The following is a 24,769-nucleotide window of genomic DNA, read 5'->3' as shown; positions in this document are numbered from 1 at the left end:
GGAATTATTCTTGTGTTCGCCTGTAGTCTGGAGTTATTTTAGATTTAAGATCTGTCCCATCGCCACATAATCATGATCATTTTATCATATATTTGGGGTAATGTAACTCGAGCTTCAGAAGTGAGTTACTCCTAAACCACTGCCAGGAGAGAAAATCAGGTCGAAAGACAACCTGGCGGCTTTTGAAAAAAAAAAGCACTTTGAGTGAACCATGGTGAAAAATTAGTTGTGAGCTGAGACTAATTTCGGAATATCTCTTCATATGGTCCACACCTGTGGAGTAACGGTCAGCACGTCTGGCTGCGAAACCAGGTGGCCCGGGTTCGATTCCCGATCGGGGCAAGTTACCTGGTTGAAGTTTTTTCCAGGGTTTTCCCTCAACCCCATATGAGTAAATGCTGGGTAACTTTCGGTGCTGGACCCCAGACTCATTTCACCTGCATTATCACCATCTCATTCAGACGCTAAATAACCAAAGATGTTGATAAAGCGTCGTAAAATAACCACTAAAAAAAATCTCTTTATATGAAGAGGAAATATATTGCATGCCCTTCTATAGCTTCATTCCCAGTTATTAAATCTGTGTATGTTAAGATGTGTATAGATTAGAGGCAAATTTGAAATGAAGCAAGTCGAGCCAAACAAATTCTGAAATGTAGATGGGATATGAAACAGCTTTGATCTTTTAAGTGACCAAAGCTGGTGCATTCACAACTAAGCCAAGTCATATCACTGTATCAAAGAGAGACAATTTTAATACGTTCTTGTGAAGAAAGTAAACAATGTTGCTTGCCATGTGTGCATATTTCATTCTATGTATTTTTTTTTCAATCTGTGTGCTTTATTATTAGTGAAAATGGATTGAAAAAATGAAAAAGCTATACTTAATAATCCATGACACTTGCAATAATTTTACAATACTATATTTATTTTTTCATTTGGTTGCAGTGTGTTATAATGTTGAATGACTGTGTTGACCTTCAGTAATTTATCTATCATTCGCTTATCAGCATAAAGTTTACAGTTGTAGGGAAGTCTATTTATCAATACACTACATACAGACATACACATTTTCATTTTAAAATTTATTTTACATTTCTTTTAACTTGTTTATTTCCCTCATTCTCTTTTCTCATACTTTCTAAAAATATGTTTCTAAGGATTTTTATTATCTATTCACTTGTAATTCGTGATATTTTGGCTAATACAATTTCATTACTAAAACATAGCCATTCCTTTTTCATAAAACTGCGTTCACTCCAGTCTGTCTTAACACATGTTAACAGTATATGCTTATATCTTCTATTTCACCACTTATTATATATACATCTGTCATTTTCTATATTACTTCTAAAACCTTTCAATTTCCACACTCTTAACCTAATCCACGCAAAACCAATTCTAGCATTTCTGTCATATATCATTATATATGATTCTTGACTCTATACAATTTTAACTTTCCTGTAATTTTGTAGTGAAGTTTCGTTATTCATGTAAGTAAACATTTGTTATTTTTCTATATTGTTACACTTTTATATAATAATATTCAAAACAATGTTTTTGCTTTCGTGATTTTCTCTCCACAGTTGTCCCAGCCAAATTTTATCCAGTTAATTTTTTAAAGTGCTAGCTCAATTTATTTCATTGCTATTCATTACCAAATATCTATAATAAATCTTAACAATCTCGTTTTCTTGTATTATCAAAATTCTAAACCAAAATGTTGCTAGTTTTATCATAATTTCTCCACTGTTGCTACATCTACCACATTTCAACATTGCTGTTCTCCTGGGCTTAGAATTGAGGAGTTGTAAAACTCGTTTACAATATTTATCCATATTATATCAGTTTTCTCCAAACTACCGTATTTTATTGAGTAAACCTCGCACCCCACTTTCGAAAGGCAAATAAATAAATACTTACTTACTTACTGGCTTTTAAGGAACCCGGAGGTTCATTGCCACCCTCACATAAGCCTGCCATTGGTCCCTATCCTGAGCAAAATTAATCCATTCTCTATTGTCATATCCCACCTCCCTTAAATCCATTTTAATATTATCTTCCCATCTACATCTCGGCCTCCCTAAAGGTCTTTTTCCCTCCGGCCTCCCAACTAACACTCTATATGCATTTCTGGATTCGCCCATACGTGCTACATGCCCTGCTCATCTCAAACGTCTGGATTTAATGTTCCTAATTATGTCAGGTGAAGAATACAATGTGTGCAGTTCTGTGTTGTGTAACTTTCTCCATTCTCCTGTAACTTCATCCCTCTTAGCCCCAAGTATTTTCCTAAGCACCTTATTCTCAAACACCCTTAACCTATGTTCCTCTCTCAAAGTGAGAGTCCAAGTTTCACAACCATACAGAACAACCGGTAATATAACTGTTTTATAAATTCTAACTTTCAGATTTTTCGACAGCAGACTGGATGATAGAAGTTTCTCAACTAAATAATAACAGGCATTTCCCATATTTATTCTGCGTTTAATTTCCTCCCGAGTATCATTTATATTTGTTACTGTTGCTCCCAGATATTTGAACTTCTCCACCTCTTCAAAAGATAAATCTCCAATTTTTATATTTCCATTTCGTACAATATTCTGGTCACGAGACATAATCATATATTTTGTCTTAACTTTCAATAAATGTATTCACGACAAATTAAAAGTAATTAAACACAAATAAGTTCAGTTAACAATAAATAAATAAACTTAATTTTGGAACAGGAAGCATTTCAAACCCATGTTATGCACATGCACTGCATGCATCAGTTGTCTTGCTTAATCGGACATTTACATGATATCCTGTGACATTAATAACACACATCACGATTTCCATGTTACTTTGCATCTTTTATAATTAATTTTAAGTTTTTCACTGCAAATAAAGAAACGATCACAATCTCATACTTTTAGTGGTACTAATTCTCAGAATTGAAAATATAACACGCACAAACTATACACTTATCACTCTTGAACTTGATTCTGACACATGTACTGCTAATCCAAATACCATTTAACAATGTTAACAATTGAATACCCACTTGGAAAGATAATGACTTGCGTTACCATTTTAGGAGCTCCACAGGAGGAAAATCAGGCAATGTTGCAAACTTTATTTCGAATAAGCTACACACTTCGTATTTTTACTTGTATATTTCGGAAAAAAATGCGCGGTATTATTTTAATGCCCCCATATCTCAATACCATAGAATATTCTGGATTATATCAGTGAACTGTAGATGCTGTTTAGAGTTTTTATGCTGATAATTTCACAGTATTTATAAAACTTATCCGTTTCTGTAAATATTCAGCATTCACCAATGCTGTTCCTTTCTCATTTTGTCCTCCAATAGCTTGGCAACATAATAAATAAATGCTTTTTTTTTTAACATCATCAGACATTATTGTGAGTGTACTGAACATTAAGAAAGAAATACATTTTTAGAAGTACACTAATTCATATTATACTGTGTAGTGACGAAGATAGTAGCTATGTTATGTTATTTCTGCAAAAGGCATTGGGTCAAGAATAGCACATTTTTTCAATATTGTGTAAGGTGTGCAGAAAATTTCAACCAAATTATGCATTCATTTGGCCTCGACTTTACCTCTCTTAAAATTTGCCTTTAATCCATATATACTTTCACAGAAAAAACTAATTCAACTATTTATTTCTTGTGGTCAATTAGTTGTCGTCCTTGAAAGACTTGATATGGCTGAAGTACCGAAATTGTTATCAAGTTTTGTGGAGCAAGCACCCAAAAGAACAACTTTTCTACTAAGACCGCAGCAACAGCAGCCGAAGAGAAAGAAGAAAAAGAAAGTAATTGAAGCTAAAGACAGTCAGCCAGCTTCCGAAGGGACTGTGGAAAATAAGAAATATAAAAGTAAAAAAACTTTAAGTGCGGAAGAAAAGAATAAGAAATTTAAGAAAAAAAGAGGGGGAAAAAATAAAGGAAATAAAGTGGCAAATAATAGTGTTAGTTACGTAGCTACCTCTACTCCGGTTTCACGTGACCGTCCTGTTAAAACAAATGCAAAACGCAATAGTGAAATCATTACAGTTCCACTACCAGTTAAGAAAAAACGAGGTGGTCAGAGAAAGACTCAAACATCTTCCAAGAAAAGACAATCTAGTGGTGCAAGAACTGCTGTCATTGCACGTAAGAATAGGGGTGTACCTGCTAAAAAGCCAGAAAGTGCCATATCAACCAGCCATAAGTCTCTGAGGTCAGAACGTGCTGTGAAGCGTTCGAGTATTACAAAAAAAGCAGAGCCAGAAACTAATACAGGTAAGATTGAACTTAATTTTAAGTTCTTGTTTTTGTTCTTGTTATGTTTCTTCCCTCCTCCTCCTCCTCCTCCTCCTCCTCTCACATCAATGCATAATATATGTACATTCTGCCCCCCCCCCCCCACCAGATTGTGTCTTTTATATTTTCATACATTTATTAAATAAACAACTTTTTTAACTTTCCTGTGTTAAAATTGAAACTATTATGGTATTTTACCTTAATTAAGGTCTAGTTTTGGCTTGTTTCCACCATCTTGAGATTTCTACAGGGTGAAGAAAAGTCTCTATACGAACGGTGATACAGTCACTTTGCAGCAGATATATTACAGTACATAACAGAGTGACATGTTTTCCTGACACTCGTGGTGAACACTTGACAACACATTTTCTGATATCTGTTTGCAAGCTTGTGCGATTCTTTTGTTCAGATGGTCGGCATCACGAATCTTCTTCTGATGCATAAGGGCTTTCAGGTATTCCCAGAGTTAAAAATCCATGGGAGTGAGGTCTGGTGATCAGTTTGGCCATACTATCGTGGGTAATTTGCATTTCATGCATTTCATTAAAAGTTTGCGGTACATGGCGGGTGATACCACTCCCTGCCAGAAGGATGATGTCAATCTGATCTTTGTTTGTTAGGGTGATTTCTCTAGTCTGGTTTAGCTACCTGAAATTCAAACAGAAAACATGTATCACTGTATCACTGTTTGTGTGGAGACTTTTTCCTTGCCCTGCAGTGAGATCTTGTGATTATTTCCGGTTCTTGTTGGAAACGTGTTTAAATTGGTAGTGTTGTATCGAAGAGGGTGTGCATTTTGAAATTTAGTTGAGTGTTGAGGATGTGTTTTTGTATGTTTTTTTTTTTTTTTTTTTTTTTTATAAAAATGTTGGCAAGTACACAACAAATTTTGATGGCGAAGTTGAAGCCATTTATACATCACTTCAAAATGTATTTGTTTGGCTAAACCAGTGCAAAAACATAGTCATTCTGTCTGACTCCAAAGCTGCAATCCAGTCCATCAGCTCAACTACTACCCCTAAAATGGAAAAAGTAAAAGAAATTCATTGCATGGTAAAACAAATTCAAATGCTAAATAAAAAAGTGGTCTTCCAATGGATCCCGGCCCACTGCGGACTGAACGGTAACGAGAAAGCAGATATGTTAGCAAAGAAAGGAACTTATATCAACTTAAAAACAAATTTCAACTTCCCATATGAATCAATAAAGCGAGTCATAAAAAGAATAAGTTACAGCGAACAGGCAAAACATCAAAATTCAAAATGGAAAGAATCATTCAAAGATCCAAAACTAATTTCTGATCTACCTCGAAAATCTGCCGTGGCCATGTTTAGATTGATTACTGGTCATGATTGCCTCAGTAAACACCTCCATTGTATTGGAGTACTGAATTCACCTAAATGCTTACTGTGCACCAGAGAAGAGGACATGGGGATGGAGCACCTGGCTAATTGTGAAACTCTTAGGACATTTGTGGACCTTCCATCAAAATATTGGGAAGCAAGAAGGATGATGACTTCATTGTTAAATCCAGAGCATCACACACACACACACGCACACGCACACACACACACTCACACACTCACTCACTCACTCTCTCTCTCTCCCCCCTCCCCCTCTCCCGCTCTCCCCCCCCTCTCTCCCTCCCTCCCTCCCCGTACTGTTCTATTGTGTTTAGTTTCTGAATTTTCGGTTCAGTGTGCTATAATTAGTTGTGCTGTGTGTGGCATAGTGTGTAAAATTTCCTTGTCTGTCTCTATATTGCTGTAGTTGTGGTTGGTGTTGGTGATGTGTTCTGCATTCAACCGAAAAGCCAGAAACTAAACATGCTAGAACAATATGGCAACACATGCACAACACATTCTCAACTCACTTACTTTCAAATGACTTTTAAGGAACCCAGAGGTTCATTGCCACCCTCATATAAGCCCACCATCAGTCCCTATCCTGAGCAAGATTAATCCAGTCTCTACCACCATATCCCACCTTCCTCACACATCCTCACCACTCAACTAAATTTCAGAACATTCACCCTTTTACAGCACAACACTGATGATCGTAGATACATCACCATCAAGACACCAGCAAAATTCACCACTGTGAAGTAACAGCATGTCTGACCTTGAAATGAATGGCCCAGGTTCAAATCCTGGTTAGGACAAGTTACCTACTTGGTGATTTTTCCGAAATTTTCGCTCAACTAATTGAAGCAGAATTGCTGGGTAACTTTGAACATTGGACCTCGGACTTATTTCGCCATAATTTATTCACGTATCATTATCATCATTGTCATAGCCCGGGTTTAGTTCATGGTGCAGAACCCTGTATTTTATAAGAATGCAACTGTTCGGCAACAAATATCATTCACAGAACAGAGTGATAAGTACAACAAGACTCGGGCTGTGATGCAAGCCCTCCTCCATAAAAGGAAAAAAAAAAAAAAAAAAAAAACATCGGAAACAAGCTTAAGACCTCACTAGAAATCTGAAGATGGCGAAAACAAGCCGAAAGTAATCATTAATTGAGGTAAAATACCTTAATAGTTTGTTTCAACACAGATATTTTTAAAAAGTTCTTTATTTAACAGATTCAACAAATCGTTAGTGATAGAAGTGTGTAATCAAGATGTATAATAAACTTTTAGTTTGCAGTCTCCAAAAGAGCTTGGAATTTAATCACTTTTAATTTAAAAATCGCTGAATAATTATGCCAGCTTTATTTATTGTGGTAGTTAGCACAGTACAGACTGTACTACAACACTCCTAACAATAAATATGAATGTGGGCTATTGTATGTTTTGTGCCTGTTAAAAAGAACAGTCATGATAAGAGTTTTCACTCGTTTAAAACTTTGATGTCAAACACATGCAAAGCAACCAACATTAAGATTTTAAATTAAGAAATTCTTAAAAAAAAAAAATGCGTCTATTATGCGGCGATTGTCCCCTCTCCCTCCCCCGAATTTTACACGGAAAACAATTGACGTGTATCTGTCACACAATAGCATATTATGTGTGTAAATGCGTTATTTTTATTTATTTATTTATTTGTTTTTATTTATTTACTTATTTATTCATTCATTTATTTTATGTATTTGTTTTTACTTATTTATTTATCTACTAGCCGTACCCGTGCGCTCCGCTGCACCCATTAGAAATAAATATAAAGTAATTACATAATTAAAATAGGACATTTGATCCAGGGAACATTCGTGTTTGATAGAAGGATAAATCGTTTATTATGTTACTTAATTTAAATTGTATTTAAAAAATTAAAATGCGATCATTTTGATCCAGTCATAAAAATTATTTTAGGAAATACAGGAAACGAATGCCTATCAAGTTTTCTGTGCATAAGAAGCTATTTTAATCTTACCTGTCCTCGATTCACTCAGAAGTTACTATAATAACATTATAGCATTATGTCCATCTAGAGAAACTACACTTTCCAATGGTGAATTAATAATTAATTATACAAATCAGTTAATTTAGCTTCTGGTATTATTTCATACAAACACAGAAACATTCTCTGTAGGCTATGTTTAATAGCTTTCGATTGTTGTTGCCCAAGGCCCCTTATAGACGTCATTTGTTTTTTATTTCATTACACCGCCTTAGATGGCGTTGTTATTGTAATTTTGAAACTCATTTATCTCATTAAATATCAGTCCTATTAAAATTTTGCATGGAATAAAACTTATCGGAAATTTTTTTTAAAGAAACTTTTGTTGTATAGTATTTTTCATGAAAATGAATAATAAGGGATATATTTCGATTTAATTCAAGCCCCCTTATAACCCCCCTTTTAAATAAAATATTTTGAATGCCATATAGCCTAAAAGCTAAGTTACAACGAACTTAATTTATATTCCAATTTTCATATAGATCGGTTCAGCCATTATCACGTGAAAAGGTAACAAACATCCAGACAGACAGACATACAAAGAAACAAAAATGTCAAAAAAAGCGATTTTCGGTTTCAGGGCGGTTAAAAATCTATGTTAGGAGCAATTATTTTTAGAAAATTGAAAATTACCAGAAAAATTTCGGCTACAGATTTATTATTAGTATAGATTCATCCTATTCAATCATTGCTGTTATCTCGACTTGTCATTCGAAAGAACTGAAAATATTTTTGAAACAACATTTTAGAAGAATGTGATCACTTATATTGAAATTTTGTGTAGTTTTTTCATAAAGTTTTGTTCATGTTACTATTTATGTTGAATCTGTGTTTCCATTTTTTCTGTTCCTGATACATTATACTTTCATTGTTTAACACAAATGGATGGTGCAATGTAACACCAGCAGTGGCAGACTTTGTACCATCCCTCTTAAAACTCTGGTGGTGCAAAGTAACCATCCAAACTATGGGTAACTTTGCACCAATTTTTGGCAGATTATAAATTTCAAAAGACATTTATTTTCGAATATATGACTGGCTAAATACATTCCCGAGTATCTCTAGAACGTATAAAATAAATGCCCATCTCAAAATTAGACATTTAAAGACTACATACAGACTGAAAACAAATTTTTAACTAGAAAATGGTGCAAAGTTACCCCATCTTACGGTATTAATTTTTATGTTCTTCTGTTAAGTCGGTAATCAAAGTACAAATTGATATTATAATTTTTAATTTCATAATCCAAATCATTCTAAAAATAATGCAGTTAAATTCTTTCCACTGGATATTTAAAATCCGTTCTTTCACTGAGCAAAGATGTTCAAGTTAAATAACTGTTTCAGTACTAAAAAGAAAAAGAGGACGACCAAAGGGAAGTAAAAATAAGAGAACATGGTAATCATCAACATGAAGATACAAATTGCATTGAAGAACTCGGAGATGGTATGTTATTAATAGATAAAACCACAGTCTAGTATGTACGGTCACGAAGCTCAATATGTAGTAAATATGCAAACATTAGATAGTTGCTCACCACTAGGATCGCTAATATCGCCTCATTACAGGCAATGCAAAATAGTACCGTCACAGTCTATTGTTTCTAGCACCCTCAAAACTCAAGCTTCGTGACTGTATATAGTAGACTGTGGTTAAAACCATAGATAAAGCAGTGATCATCACCATCATTATTACATAACAATTGTTTGCTTGTATCTGATATAGTTTTTGTTATTATTCTCATTTAAACAGTTCGAATAATTTTAGTTCTACTTTTTTTATATAATTAAAGGACCTGATTTTCATTTACTTCACACATTCATCTTTGAAGCCTACTTCAGATATACCATCTGAAGTGTGATATTTCATTTTATTTAAGACATCTGATTAACTTTTACTTTTATATTGTCTCTTTCCTTCCTTTCTTTCTTTCTTTCTTTTCATCTTTCTTTCTTTTTTTTTTTTTTTTTAGTGTGGTGGTTTTGAACATTTGTCATTTACTGCTCCTTAATCTTTCCAGGGGATGTGTCATGACAGCTGTAATTGGCCAATACACTAAATAAGGTCCTTGTAACTAGATCATGTACCTGGATTACAGATGATTGATGTGTTTGTAAAATGCGGAATTCTATGAAGATATTAAAAGTTAAGAACATTTTAATTTTAGAATATAATTTACATTTCTTTGTGTAAAATATTACTGCTGAATGAAGAGACAGGACATTTTTAAAGACAAAAAAAAATTGATGCTGTTCAAATGGTAATTCGTTTAATCTTGTTTCATACTGACTGAGTTTTGTATTAAATGTAGATGTAATATTTATATATGTGATGTTCCACAGGAAAAGGGACTGTAGGGTAAAGAAAATCCAAATTCACTTTTTGGCATATTCTCAAAGAGAATTATTTTATACTAAATCTAGAGTGTTTTTCAGAAAAATTCTATCTTAAAGAAATAAAAAGTTATTGAACCTTGAATATACACTATAAAATCACTGGTTTTGAATAAACAGAGGTTAAAGTTTACTAATATTCAACTTCCTTATATTCATCCTGTTTTAATTAAAACTAAACAAAAGACTCGCCTAATTTTGAATGTAATGCTGAATTCATCTCTAAAATTTAAATTTGTAGAATATGTCCTTAAAAATCTAAACATACTACTTTCTGAGAAAATAGTACAATGAAAGGTAGAGAAGAATCACGTAAAAATCTCTATTTTAATAGCTTAATGTTGTACTTTATTAACAAAAATAATTATTATGAGCGTGCTAAATATAATTTAACGAAATAATAATGCTTATACCATTACAAATAATGGAGGAAGAATTACAATTTATTATGATTGTAAAAAGCCGGTAAATATCCAGGAGAGTATGAATAAGAAAACTGAAATTGAGAACCCAGTATGTTAGGAAAATAAACAAACTGAACATTATATTCATTCATTCATTCATTCATTGTTTCATTCGTTGTGTTCTGCCTAAGGGCAAGTCTTTCACTGCAAATTCAGCATTCTCCAGTCTTTCCTATTTTCTGCCTTCCCCTTAGTCTCCGCATATGATCCATATATCTTAATGATTATCATCTGATGTCTTCTTCTGCCCTGAACTTTTGTTCCATTTACCATTCCTTCCAGTGCATCCTCCAGTAGGCAGTTTCTTCTTAGCCAGTGGCCCAGTCAATTCATTTTCCTCTTCATGATCAGTTTCAGCATCATTCTTTCTTACTCACTCTTTCCAACACAGCTTCATTTTTTATTCTGTCTGTCCATTTCATATACTCCATTCTTCTCCATATCCACATTTCAAATGCTTCTAGTCGTTTCTCTTCACTTCGTCGTAATGTTCATGTTTCTACCCCATACATTGCCACACTCCACACAAAGCATTTCACTAGTCTCTTCCTTAATTCTTTTTCCAGAGGTCTGCAAAAAAAAGCTCGTTTTTGCATTAAAAGCTTTCTTTGCCATTGCTATCCTTTTGACTTCCTGCCAGCAGCTCATGTTACTGCTTATAGTACACCCCAAGTATTTGAAACTGTCCATTTGTTCCACTGCCTCATTTAGAATTCGCAAGATTACCTTCTTTAGTTTTCTTCCGATAACTATAGTTTTCATCTTTTTTGCATTTATCTTCATTCCATACTGCTCACAATTGTCATTTAGCTTCAGTAGCATATCCCTTAGTATCATCTCTTCTGCTAACAATGCCATGCTATCAGTAAATCTTATGCACGTTATTTTTCTTCCTCCTACTGTCACTCCTCCCATATTCTGAAAACAGTTCTTCACTAGAGTCTGTGTGATGTATCTTGCCTCACTGTGAAAAGAGAGAGAAAGGAGATATGTCTTACTTCGTCTGTATTGTTATGGCGATGGGGGAGTGGAGTGATGCCGTCCATCCATCCAGTGGCGGAAGGGACGAGTTGATACATTCTGTAGCGCAAAATAAAATTACAAAATATCTCTCTTTGTACTGTGTAGTTCCGTCACCAAGCTTGTCTTTCAAGAAATTGAGCTCCGGTAGCCTGTACAATAACAAGGTTTTGAAAGGAATCCTGAAAATTTACAACCCTCCTATAATCTCCACCCTCATTTGAAGGGACTTGGTTTTATTGCTACTGAGACAAGATAAACCTTAACAGGTATAAATCCAAGTAGATGTTTGACAGAGTAGGTAATAAAGGTCATCCTTTTCATTTCGTACTTCTCTCCCTATTCTACTTCCCTTTGACATTTCTTCGCCCATCCTGACTTTGAATCGTTTCATGTAAAGGTCACAGAATAGCCTCCTCTCTTTCCAATCCACACCTATTTTCTTCAGATATAATCTCGATATCGCTCACAAAGGATTCCTGACTGCATTATGGAAGATAAGGTCCCTTATTTTTTTCCAGATAATGCACTACTCTTATAAGAACTATTTTTCTATCATCTGTTGGATGTAGATAGTGTTTTCTGTCAAAAATATAAAATTGCACCCTCCTGTCGAAAATTGGTTATTATGCAAAATTTACTCTGGGAACATCACATATGAACAACTTAATCTGGAAAAAAGGAAATCAGAAATAATGAGGAACATTTGGGTGCATTCCCTTCAGTAGGTTGAATAACCCCAAGTGATCAAGTTATTGGAAACCAACTAGAATAAGAAACGGGGATTTACATGCATTTCTCATCAAATAAAGAAATAAACAGATATGTAATAAGTGAAATTGACGTGTGTAAATTGTGAACACGTTAAAATATAAGATGGCAGCACCTTAGAAGTAATTACATATACGTACTCTATTTCATGATTAAACATTTTTACAAGTATTGGGTTGTTGCAAAAGTTCGTAGCGTTTTTTCACTGTAACAAAAGTGCTTATTAGAGAGGAATAGAAGACAGAAATTAATCGTAATATATTCTCCTACATTATCTATGACGGTCGACCTGGTTGGAGAGTTGGTATAGCGCTGGCCTTCTATGCCCAAGGTTGCAGTTTCGATCCCGGGCCAGGTTGATGGCATTTAAGTGTGCTTAAATGCGATAGGCTCATGTCAGTAATTTACTGGCATGTAAAAGAACTCCTGCAGGACAAAATTCCGGCACATCCAGTGACGCTGATATAACCTCTGCAGTTGCGAGCGTCATTAAATAAAACTTAATATTTTTTATCTATGACTCCCTGCCAATGCTGGGGCAGTTTTTAGATTCCACATCTGAAGAAATCTGCTGGTTTATAGGTAAAGAGATCAAGCCAAGTTTGTAAAGCATCTTCGTTATCAAATAGTTCCTTTGAAGACTGTTGAACAGAGAACAGAAAAGGTGGAAATTTGAGGGTGCAAGACCCAATGGATAGCTGCTTTTGTTGTTATATTATGCACGTCTGCACTTCATGCAATCTTCCTGGTCATTTTTCTTAAATTGCGGCCGTAAGGCATCATAAGTTGTTGGAAAGAAATGTCAGTAGTTATTACGGCTAGGATTTTGATGACCTACTACTTAATATTTAGACTAGTAATAAATTAAATTCTAGTACCAACATTTAAGTTTATTTAATTTTACATAATTTTTTATAAGTTGTACACTTTAATTAATTATTTTACATGATGTACTTCCATGTAGTGCACCACAAGGTCACTCTTATCCGGAACTAGCAGGTATAGAGGAGTCTATATTGAAGGGGGTTGGACTTATCCATTACGTGGGGGTGTACTATGTTAAAATGACGATATTTGTGTAGAAAAATGATTAAAATATTATACAAAATAATGGGTATTAATGGACAAAATATGTAGAGAAAATATCGAAGGATATAAACATTATTTTACATTAATAATGGGGATTTATGGCCAAAATTAAATGAAAATGCCTCAAAAATTACCGAATAAAACAAAAGATACTCTTATGAGTTGAAACAGGCAAAAAAATGCCCTAACAAATATGTCTTAAAACATTCAGTTTATCACATAACATATAAATACTAAAGCAGCTGTTTCTGGCTTACTAGAAAAAAGATGCAATTTCATCAAAATCCTAGCCCTAGTAGTTATGGTTACATATGCATATCATCATCATTAACTTTTGTGTAGAGGATGTTGTGTGTTGAAACAATAACACTATTTTCTTGCAGTGCTTTCTCCAGTGGCATTCTCCTATACACAGTAGAAATGTTTCGAACCGCCTCCGCTGCCTTTGCTCTTTTATTAAACTCAAACAGATGAATGTGTTCGAAGTGTTCTTTGTTTTATTATTTCCAGCTTGACTCTCCATCTTCTTAGCCCACAAATAGCATACACTTTCTTCAAATCCGCAAAATTCGAGGCGTATTTACAAGCACAACACTGCAAATAACAAATGACAAACGATAAACAGTCTTCTAACAATGCAGTGGTGTGATGACAAATAAAAATGCTACGAACTTATGCATCAACCAAATATTATCAAATTACATTGAAAGATTGTTATTCAATTTGTTTTTATGTTACTGATTTTATATTATATATTTTTTTTGAAGCTTTGAATGATTCAATTAATTACTGTAGTAACATTGAATTTAGTGATTTGACAAAATTTTTATTCACATCAGAAAAAATATTGTTAACATGTTATTGAATCAGATGAGAAGTTGTGAAGGCATTATCAGCGTGTTAAGTCAGTAGATAGACAGAATTTTGTTATCAACATGTAAATACACATGCATACATGTCCAAACTTGTGCCTCAGCACACGTGTGCACACACTCACACTCACATACAAGTATGTACACACAAAGTAAGAGCCAAAGTAGCTGGATTCAGGGATGTGCTGGAGGGGGCTCGCAAGGGCTTGTGTGAGCCCTTTGTTAAATATGTTTTTAATTCTGATCCCTTTGTTAGAATAGCTCGTGAGGAAAAACCAATAATAGTAACACACTTTTCTAATTTAACTACGTCCTATTCTACATTCTGCTAAAGCAATCAATTGAAGATATAGCAATTTAGTGGCTTTTGCACTGCTTATTGGAGGTTTTCTATGATTATGATTTCCAAGAATTCGTGGAGGATATCTTAATAGGAAAGAACAATGTCCCTTTGTCATTAACTATAGCCAAAGTAAAAAAAAAAATCTCGAATTCTGTCACCAATAGCAGTGTGGAAACTGAAAGAAGCTTTATTCTAATGATGACATTGCCAATTATGAAGGAAGTAAGCTTACAGTCTCCCACTTGTCAGTTTAATGACTACTAAAATTATCGCCATATGAAAGAATGGAACTTGTTCCCATTTGAGGAGCATCATTTCAAAACGTATTATGTGCAACTTACAATTTTTTTACTCATAAACCAGAGAAGTTTTCAAAACACTACACAAAACCATTTTTAAGTACTGGTTTCACAGTTTACAAATATGACGACTTGGAACCATCAGACTTCACAGCATGAAAGATAAATAAATAGAAAGTAACAAATTTAATTTCGTCCACTGGGGGACTTAATACGTTTTGAAACGATGCTCCTCATTTGTGCTATCCTGCTGAACACATCAGTGAACGAAATGGCAGTTTGGAACCTATTTTGAAGGTAAAAAATTATTATTATTATTATTATTATTATTATTATTATTATTATTATTATTATTATTATTATTATTAAAATAAAGTAACAATTAAATTGTGTCCCCCTTGTCCTGTTCCGTATTTCTCCTCTGGCCACCACTCTTCTTTTTTTTTTTTCTGTTTGCAAGCCCTTTGTTAAATTATTGCCAGCACATCCCTGGCTGTGTGCCAAAGCAATGGAAATGCTTTTTGTTATTATTTTAAAATAGTTCAATAGGGCTCTAATTAGCCACTAATCATATCAACACAGATTTTATTTTCAGAATGAGACATTACTTAAATTCTGAAAGAGATTATGAAAACCTTTGTACTCGTTCACCATCATAGCTTGTATAACATAATATCTTTTCTTCACACAGACACATCATTTTCGTAGTCATTACAACAGATGTTGCTAGCTATAATTCAAATAAAAAACAAATATATCACTACACCATGTATCAGATGTTTATGTGCTGTACTTTAATCAGTCATTTTTTCCTGATGTTGAACAGAAATTTTGCAAACATTATTTGATTACACTCATAATATGTAACTATTTTTATATTTTGTCCTAAATACAGAGGAGAAATTGTTGTGAGTTGCAGAGTAGTTGTGTATTTTAAATACTGAATTACTACATTTTTCTTTCGTTCGCACTTGAGAAAATGTACCTGAAAGATTAATAAATTTTATATTCTATAATTTTACTGAGAGTTCATGAGATATTTATAAATAAAAATTACTAAAAGAAAAGAACTAAATGTTGCAATTCTTAAAAGTAATTAAAAGTTTAGATGCATGATAACATGAGTCGAATTATTGCAGTTAGGAACAGTTTAAGCTTAACTGTTTTTTCGTAGACAAATGCTCAACACCTCATTGCCACTTTGCAGCAATGCCATATTCTATTTTTGGTCGAGGGAAAATACTCGTCCTTTACGAAAACACTAACCCCAAGCACTTCGTAGCAATACTATATTATATTTTTTATCCAGGGAAAATATTCGTCCTCTATGAAAAACTCGTATTTTCTTACAAGTGCTTTTATTAAAATACGAGTATTTCTCTCTACCAAAAATACAATATGGCGCTACTACAAAGTGCTGATGATGTGCTGAACATTTAATGCACACCTTAGTTCGAATCCCTGTGAATGCAAGTGGAATTTGTGGCGAACAAAGATTGTGTTTGGTGGTAGGTTTTTACGGGGTACTTCCGTTTCCCCTACCAGCATTCCACCATTATCCCATTAATCATCATCATCCAGTGCTATGTTCATCTCCCATTGTGAAATGCTTATGGTGGCAAGGAGACCTACAGCTTCGGTATGTCACCCACAGATGGGGGATGCTTGGGTGAATTTACAAAATCAGTACCTGCTTTTGGATTTAAAAAATTTTCATAACTAATTGTAAGTTTTATTGTTATTCTCTTCTCCTTTTGAGGAAAAAAATAAATAAGTTAAAATCTCTATACTGTATTTTTTTCTGTCTATAGCACTGGAATGCTAACTTTAATGTTAGTGCCATCTTCATAATTCATTAGTCTTACAGTTGGTGAAATCTCTGAAAAGATTCAAACAGGTAATCAGCCAAGTGGGATTCGAACCCATGCCCAATTGAGCTTTGGGTCACGAGTCATGCTTGTTACTTCAAGACTATGCTGATGATTCAGGAACTTCATAATATCTTAAGACCATTTCAGTGTGTTCACATTATTTCTCATTGATTCATCACATTAGTACAAAGTAGAGTTAGCATGTGGAAGATATTATAACAAAATGTGCAGTTCACAAACTGGGTTCCGAATTATGATGAAATGGAATAATTACAGTTGTATGTGTTAGACACACATCGTCGGTTTCTTGGTAAAAGTGACCAAGTCCAAAATGCAAAATTGTTGGTAAAAGGCATTTAAAGGTTTAGTGATCCATCCAAAGATAACTGTACTTCTTTAGATGTTAGTAATAAGTTATTTTGAAGGTAAATATGCTATATTATTAGTTTTTAATATAAAATTATGTCTTAAATTTTCATAATGCTTGGAAGTCTTGGAATGTGACATGGTCACTTTTACCAAGAAACCGACGACATATCACTTCTACCAGCCTTCTCCAAAATCTTTAAAAAAATAATGTATAAAAGATTATATCATCATCTAGAAAGATGCAACATTTTAGTCCCAAAACAGTTTGGATTTAGAAAAAATAAAGGCATGGAAAATGCAATATTTAGTTTAACTGACAAAATCCTGGCAGCAGTTAACAAAAAATTACAATTTGGAGGGATTTTCTGTGATTTATCCAAATCATTTGACTGTATAAATCATAAACTGCTGCTAGACAAATTAGATTATTATGGAATTAAAGGCATTGCACACCAATGGTTTCACTCATATCTCATAGATAGGAAACAGAAAGTCGAAATGAATACAATTATGAAATCTACCTCGACGTGGGGAACTATTAATAATGGAATTCCTCAAGGATCAATATTAGCTCACCTACTTTTTCCGGTGTTTATAAATGATTTTCCCCCCTTAATAAAAGATGTAGGTCATCCCATATTATTTGCAGATGACACAAGTATGGTAATTACAGTCAATAACTCCAACACATTCCAATCTTCAAGAGAGGAAATTCTCTTCAAAATATGTGACTGGTTTTCAGTTAATAAATTAGTATTAAATTGCAATAAAACTAACATAATTCAATTTAAATCCTGTCCAAATTCACCTCGCAAATTTCAAGTGTAATAATTAACAATAGCTCCCTATTAGAAACAACAACCAAATTTCTTGGCTTAAAAATCGATAATGTGTTAAATTGAACAAATCATATTAAAGAATTATCCCCAAACTAAATCACCATGTTTTGCTATTAGATCTATGCAAAAGATTGTAAATATCAATACCTTAAAAACAATATACTTTGTATACTTCCACTCGGTAATGAGTTTTGGAATAATATTCTGGGGAAATTCCACAGATAGTACTACTACAAAAAAGAGTAATTAGAATAATAGTAGGTGCCAAATCTAAGGAATCGTGTAGGACTATTTTAAAAAAACTACAAATAATGCCCATGGCTTGTCAGTATATTTTTTGATTAATAATCTTCCTCCTATGTAATTGTGAAAACTTTGTAACTAATTGATCAGTTCATAGCATAAATACGCATAAAAAAATTATGTTCATACTCCATCGGCAAGTCTATCGTGCTATCAAAAAGGAGTGCGTCATATGGCAGTAAAAATTTTTAATAGCCTTCCAATTGATATAAAAATGAAACTCAAAACATAAAATTATTTAGGGCCAAATTAAAGAAGTATGTAATTTATCATGCCTTCTATTCTGTAGATGAATTCATGACATTCAGCAATGCTTCATGAAATTGATACAAAAACTTTGTGTTGTACTAGTAAACTATATTGTAAACCTCTTCTGTATATACTGCATTTCAACTAGACTGTGACTATAAATTAAGACTTCAAATGTCACACAATTGGTTTTAATGATTATTCTTTAAGAATTGATTAGTAGGCCGATCTATTCAAACCCTTATTTAGGGCGGCTTTTTTTTTTTTTTGTAAAAAATTATTTAGTATTATTAAGTTTTTTTGACTTGTTCCATATTCTAGCTGTGAAGCAATGTATGAATAGCATGGAATGTTAATAAATACAATACAATATGAACTGTTTTACTCAGAACAACTTAAAAAATCGTAACGAATTTACTTCTTGGAACAATAATAATTATACCGTTTATATCTTATATACCTATTTAAATCCACGTCTTGTAACAAATCATATTCCCTTCATTTGTTTTTATTCATTGTCAAAAACAGTTGAGTGTCTTTTTACGTGGTATGACAGTTATATATTTTGGCCATTTCTAGTACAATCGAATATGGATATATAATTCATACTTTTTAACTCTTGATATTCCATATTTATGAAATATGTTGGAAGAAATACCTTTTTAACTTAGCAAAGTATAGTATAATATTAAGTGAAATTGGATTCTGTTTTTAACTTTAGTGGATAATGAATGTAAAAGAAAAAACATTTTATAATTTTGGATCAGTTCCAACTGGTTGTTGTTCAATTAGAACAATAAAAGTACGTAATGATCAGAAAGTAAGTACCGTTTAACTGTAAAACAGGGAGTACAGTAAGTTATATTGTAGTTCTGAATACATGATCATAATAATACTTTATTTGATATTGATATGAAATGGTTTCCCTAATCAAGAACAGAGTAAAAGAATCAGAAATATCAGAATCTGCAATCAAACTTTATTAAAGGCTTATCAGATTACTTAACAATATGTTCTGGTCAGAATACGAAAACAAGAACAGACACACTGCCCATCCACCTTGGAGAATCATGTTACCTGAAATAAATCTGGATCTAACATATCATATTAAAACTGAAACGAACAATATTATGTATCAACAATTTTGCAGAGAACAATGGGATCAGTACCGTAATTACCGTCACATATACACAGATGGATCACAGACTAACCAAGGATGTGGATGTGCTGTAGTTTACCCTGACCACACGATGTTGTACACATTGCCATCTCTTTATTCAGTCTTCACATGTGAGTACGCCATCAAAAAAGCTTTAGAATATATTCTGGAAACAGAGACTGATAAATCTTATCTTCTTCACACTGATTCTCAATCAAGTTTACAAGCTCTTCAAGATATATTCTCTACCAACGCACTAATTCAAGCTCCTCACTGACCTGATGAAACAAGGACGAAAAATAACTCTAATATGGATCCCTTCTCATCAGGGCATTCCTGGAAATGAAACTGTAGATGCCACAGCAAAAGAAGCTACACGACTTCCATTGCATTTTTTAACATCTATTCCTCATACAGACGCCATTAAATACATATCCAGAAAACTGCACAACCATTGGCAAACATCATGGACAGAGTCATCATCCAGCAAACTTCACGAAATAGTACAGCATTCCAGAATGAAATATCCACTACAGAATTTTAAACGTCAAGATCAAGTAATAATCACCAGATTGCGAGTTGACCACACCAACACATTCTTATCTTCTAGACAGAACTCCTCCTCCAACATGTACCAATTGCCACAGTAGGATCTCTGTACGCCATTTAATTTCTGAATGTCCATCGAGATCAATTCCATATACCAAAACAGACTTATCAACAGTTCTAAACAACCCATCATTCAGTTCAAACTTAATTAAATTTCTGAAAGCTATCAACATTTACAAATGTATCTAAAATGATTATTGTAATACAGCAAAGTCTATGTAAACTGTAAGAATTGTTTATGTATTGTCGCGATATGACTTCCTAAGTTAAAGCAACATAAAATAAATTAATTAAAAAAAAAAAAAAAAGAAGAAGAACAGACGACTGAAAATTCAGGAAGATATTATCCAAATTGCTCTTAAAACAAAAACTAAATTCAACATCATTTTAAAACCTAAGCAATTCACACCACTGCAAAATCCTTTGATAATTATCCCCTCTGAACTCAAATTGGCCTCATAGAAGAATGTAAGAAAACGGACTTAAATACAGTTGTACTAAAGTTCAATGCCATAAAGGCAAACACTAGATTTCCACTGACAAATGTCTCCATGTAGGCCCTATATACAGATGGGTCAAGGTTGGCACCAACTGGCTGCATCAGTGTAGGTCTCCAATGTAAACTCTTTTCTCATTATTATGCCTCAAATGATTACACTAAACCTGTTTTGATAGTAAAATCCAGGATATACTTACCGTACTGCCCTTAACCAATTAATATGCAGTGTTACAGAATTCAGTCGTGCTATTATCCTGTCTGATTCCAAGCAACCTTACAGTCCATAACAAGTATTTCGAATAATACTGCCGCAATGAATATACTTACTTACATACATATGGCTTTTAGAGAACCCTGAGTTTCATTGCTGCCCTCACATAATCTCCCCATCACTCCCTATCCTGAGCAAGATTAATCCAGTCCCTAGCATCATTTTCCATCTTTTTCAAATCCATTTTAATATTATCTTCCCATTTACATCTCAGACTCCCTAAAGGTCTTCTTCCCTCCAGAGGAGACAGCCGATAAGGGGTGGTTCTCCAGCTTGGAGGTTGGGCAAAGGGCTAACAATCCATCAACGTAAAAAACAAAGCTTGTTACGAAACCCCAACATGAATATACAAGAGTTCAGAAATATGCTTAAAACCTCTATGAATGCAAACAAGATAGCAGCTTTGCAATGACTTGTAGTTTGTAAATATGAGACTGGCTATGATTGGATCCATTATGTGAACTGAAAACTACACAGCTGAAACATTCAAAATGTGCACCACAATCTAATTCCTCAAAGATCTCATCTCATATAAGTTACTAAATCTCTCAAGACATGAGTTTATTGTTGTTTATTGTTAGTAAAATAACATGTGGCTCATTGTAGTTCATGGAGAGATTTGGGATGACAGCACAGGAAATTGGAATAATCTACCTGAAGAAAACCCACTCAAACACTCAGAATTTGGACCTGGCCTTTGACGTGAAAGATCATGCACTGCTTATTTGACTAATGGTGCACTAAAGCTGGGGCATTTAGATATCCAATTAGTCACTAATTATTCACTAGCTTCAAACGAAAGACTCAAAGTACGATCAACTTTTGATTAGAGTCTAATTTCACTATTAGTGTATGTAATGACAACAGGGTTATTAACTTCTTGAGAATAGAAATCAGTAGTAGTTTTTGGAAAATATTTTCAAAATGTAGTGTTGACAACCCTGACAGATTGGAACAGATGCTTTTGATAGTATTGTGTATGGTACCAAATGGACCACATGTTACTTTTGTTAAAGGGATTTCATGGAGAATTGTATTTCTGCGTTTACTCATAAGATTATGTTTTCTTTATTTCAGGAAGTACAAGAATATGATATTCATCGAGATCCAGCAACAAATCCTCTTGATCATGTGTTTGAAGTGAATCCATATAAAACGAATTTAGAACCTGGATCTGTATTTAGTTTAAACATATTATATTCTCCTGTCGTACCTTTCTCAGTCAATTATGATTACTTCAGTATCTCAAATTCTTCAGGTGTCGTAATAAAATTCGGAGTAAAGGGAAATAGTGTGGGTACGATAGGCTCTATTTGTTATTTTCATTTTGAAAAGATGGTGTAGACCGATAAGCAATTAAATTAAGTGAATATGGGTCAAATGGGTCCGTCTTCTTGCTTATCAAGTAATGTGTAGTCTTGTCAGAAGTAAAGAGTCGTGAAACGAAGTGAATAGGAACGAATTTTTACTATTTTTTATTTCTTTGTGTCAAAGAGTATATGTAATAATAAGAGTGTTTATTTGTTCACTCGTTACAATAAAAACATAAACACTCTTATTATTATATCTACGCTTCGACAGAAAGAAATAATAAATAGTAAAAATGCGTTCCTATTCACCCCTGCATTCCTGTTCACCCCATTTTACGGAACTTATTTTTCAGGTCCTCATGTTGCAATATCACAGAGAGTATTGGTATTTCACAGCAGTGTCTCCAAAACAGACGATTGTAGACTGATTGAACTCAGAAATTCGTCTAAAGTTCCTGCTACCTTCCAGTTTGATATAGATATGAAACAAAGCATTTTTAAATTGGAAAAGCAGTGTGGTACAATTCCTCCAGATGGAAAAGAGTGTATAAGAATTACATTTTGCCCAACATCAATGGGCTGTTATGTTAAACGACTGTTCTGCCTTATTCATTATGAGGTACGTGAAGTAGACATCTAGTCACCATGACTACCGGTATTTGATGTCTAGCAGAGTCAAGGCTTTTCCTTTCATCGTCATTGCAAGAATAGCACGCCTGCAAGAGTTTAAATAGCTTTTTGTTACTGGTACCAGTTATTGAAACCATACCAAGCAAAAACTATGAAGAAAGAAAACTTTTCTCTTTTTCTGGATGTTCCTTAGATTTTAATCATATAGGATTCTAATTGATATTTTATGAAACATGATATTGTGATAAAAATGATGAAGTTACTTAAATTTCTTTTGTGCGAGATCGTGCGTATTTGCTTGGTTTCCGCACAAAACCAATCCGCGGAAAGTCTAAAATTCCACATTCAGTATTCCCAACCTAACACACATAACAATTTCCCTCTTCTTACCGCTTAAGTGACATATTGATTTTACTGCTTTAGGCTTTTAACATATTATTTTTAGAGACGTTCAGTATAGTAATAATTATAAATTGGAAACTTACCACCTAAATTTCACTGTTAATTATTATTTTTAAATATTTGCAAAAATTAAGTAAACTCTACAACTCCACTAAAGTTACTGCATTCGTGATGCATGTAACATTAAGGAAGCCGTTTGTTTTAAGTTCGCATTTATAGACTGGGGGGAAAAAAAGACATGTATATCACAGCCTGCTGGAGTATAGTAAACACAGAAAATATTTTAAAGCAACAATGTTGAAGATAGATATTTTTGTTTTGCAAATTTGCCGTCATTGAACAGAAACCAAGATGGAGATTTCATTGCAACTAATTATAAATTCCTCTTTCAGGTATGTAATAAACGATCTTCGCACAAAATAATGTACGATACACGAGCGGTATGTTTTCTTTCAATTCTCGGAAATTAAAAAAGCTCAACTACGTTTCGCATTTTCAGACTTTTCCTCGAACATGAAAACTTCAACATACTGCTCTTGTAACGCATATTACTATTACAGACTATAGAGTATGAGGAAAAAACAAATTTGTTTTGTGAACAAATTTCAAGCTCATCCAGATTTTATAAAGATAAAAAAATACATACAGTTGACTCCGATAATCTGCAGTAATCAATGCACGCATTCCACGATAATGTTACTTCGCCTCTTCCCACCACCCCCCCCCCCAAAAAAAAGGATCGCGAATTAACGGCACGTGAATTATCGGAAGTCAGCTGTAGTTTGCATAAGCCTGTCAATGTTTGTATTTGTATCAGAAAAATATTATGACATGTAGCCAAATGCTTTATGCAATTGAATCGGTCATTTCAAAAAGGTCATGAGTTAGAAATTGAAATTTTACAGGAGAGAGAGAAAAAACTGCCTACAGCATAAACCACCTAAATTTTAATTCTCATACAACTGTCAGTGATTAAATCTTTATCAAGGAAAATATTGCATTAAACATTTTTTATTTAAAATTTTTCGTTTGGCATAAAATACATTTTTAAAATCAATGACTTATGACTTTTTGCAATGAACGTTTACATTTTACCAATTAATAAAATATATTTTTAGCAAATAAAGGTTTAATTACATAAAATGTATAATATACCAGTATACAACAAATAAGAAGACTTTTGTGTACTATTTTCATATTATATAGCTGTATTTTATTTAGAACAAGAGTGAACTCTAATGAAAATCTGTACACTTTGGAAAGTAGATAGATTACCGAGCAAGTTGG

General features: G+C 33.5%; 1 protein-coding gene across 2 annotated transcripts in view; it reads left to right on the top strand.

Annotated features, from left to right (window-relative positions):
- The window catches only part of LOC138693146 (uncharacterized), a 38,078-nt gene extending 21,320 nt beyond the window's left edge, over positions 1 to 16,758 (top strand). For both annotated transcript variants that reach the window (XM_069816824.1, XM_069816823.1), the window contains exons 10-12: positions 3,695 to 4,297; positions 9,067 to 9,166; positions 9,741 to 16,758. In XM_069816824.1, coding sequence (XP_069672925.1) covers positions 3,695 to 4,297; positions 9,067 to 9,122 — 659 coding nt within the window. In that variant the 3' untranslated portion in view covers positions 9,123 to 9,166; positions 9,741 to 16,758. The remainder of the gene's footprint in view (positions 1 to 3,694; positions 4,298 to 9,066; positions 9,167 to 9,740) is intronic.
- Positions 16,759 to 24,769: the final 8,011 nt, after the last annotated feature.

Source organism: Periplaneta americana, chromosome 17 (genome assembly GCF_040183065.1).
Source record: "Periplaneta americana isolate PAMFEO1 chromosome 17, P.americana_PAMFEO1_priV1, whole genome shotgun sequence".
Taxonomy (NCBI): Eukaryota; Metazoa; Arthropoda; class Insecta; order Blattodea; family Blattidae; genus Periplaneta; species Periplaneta americana.
This window is presented reverse-complemented; position numbering and strand designations above follow the sequence as displayed.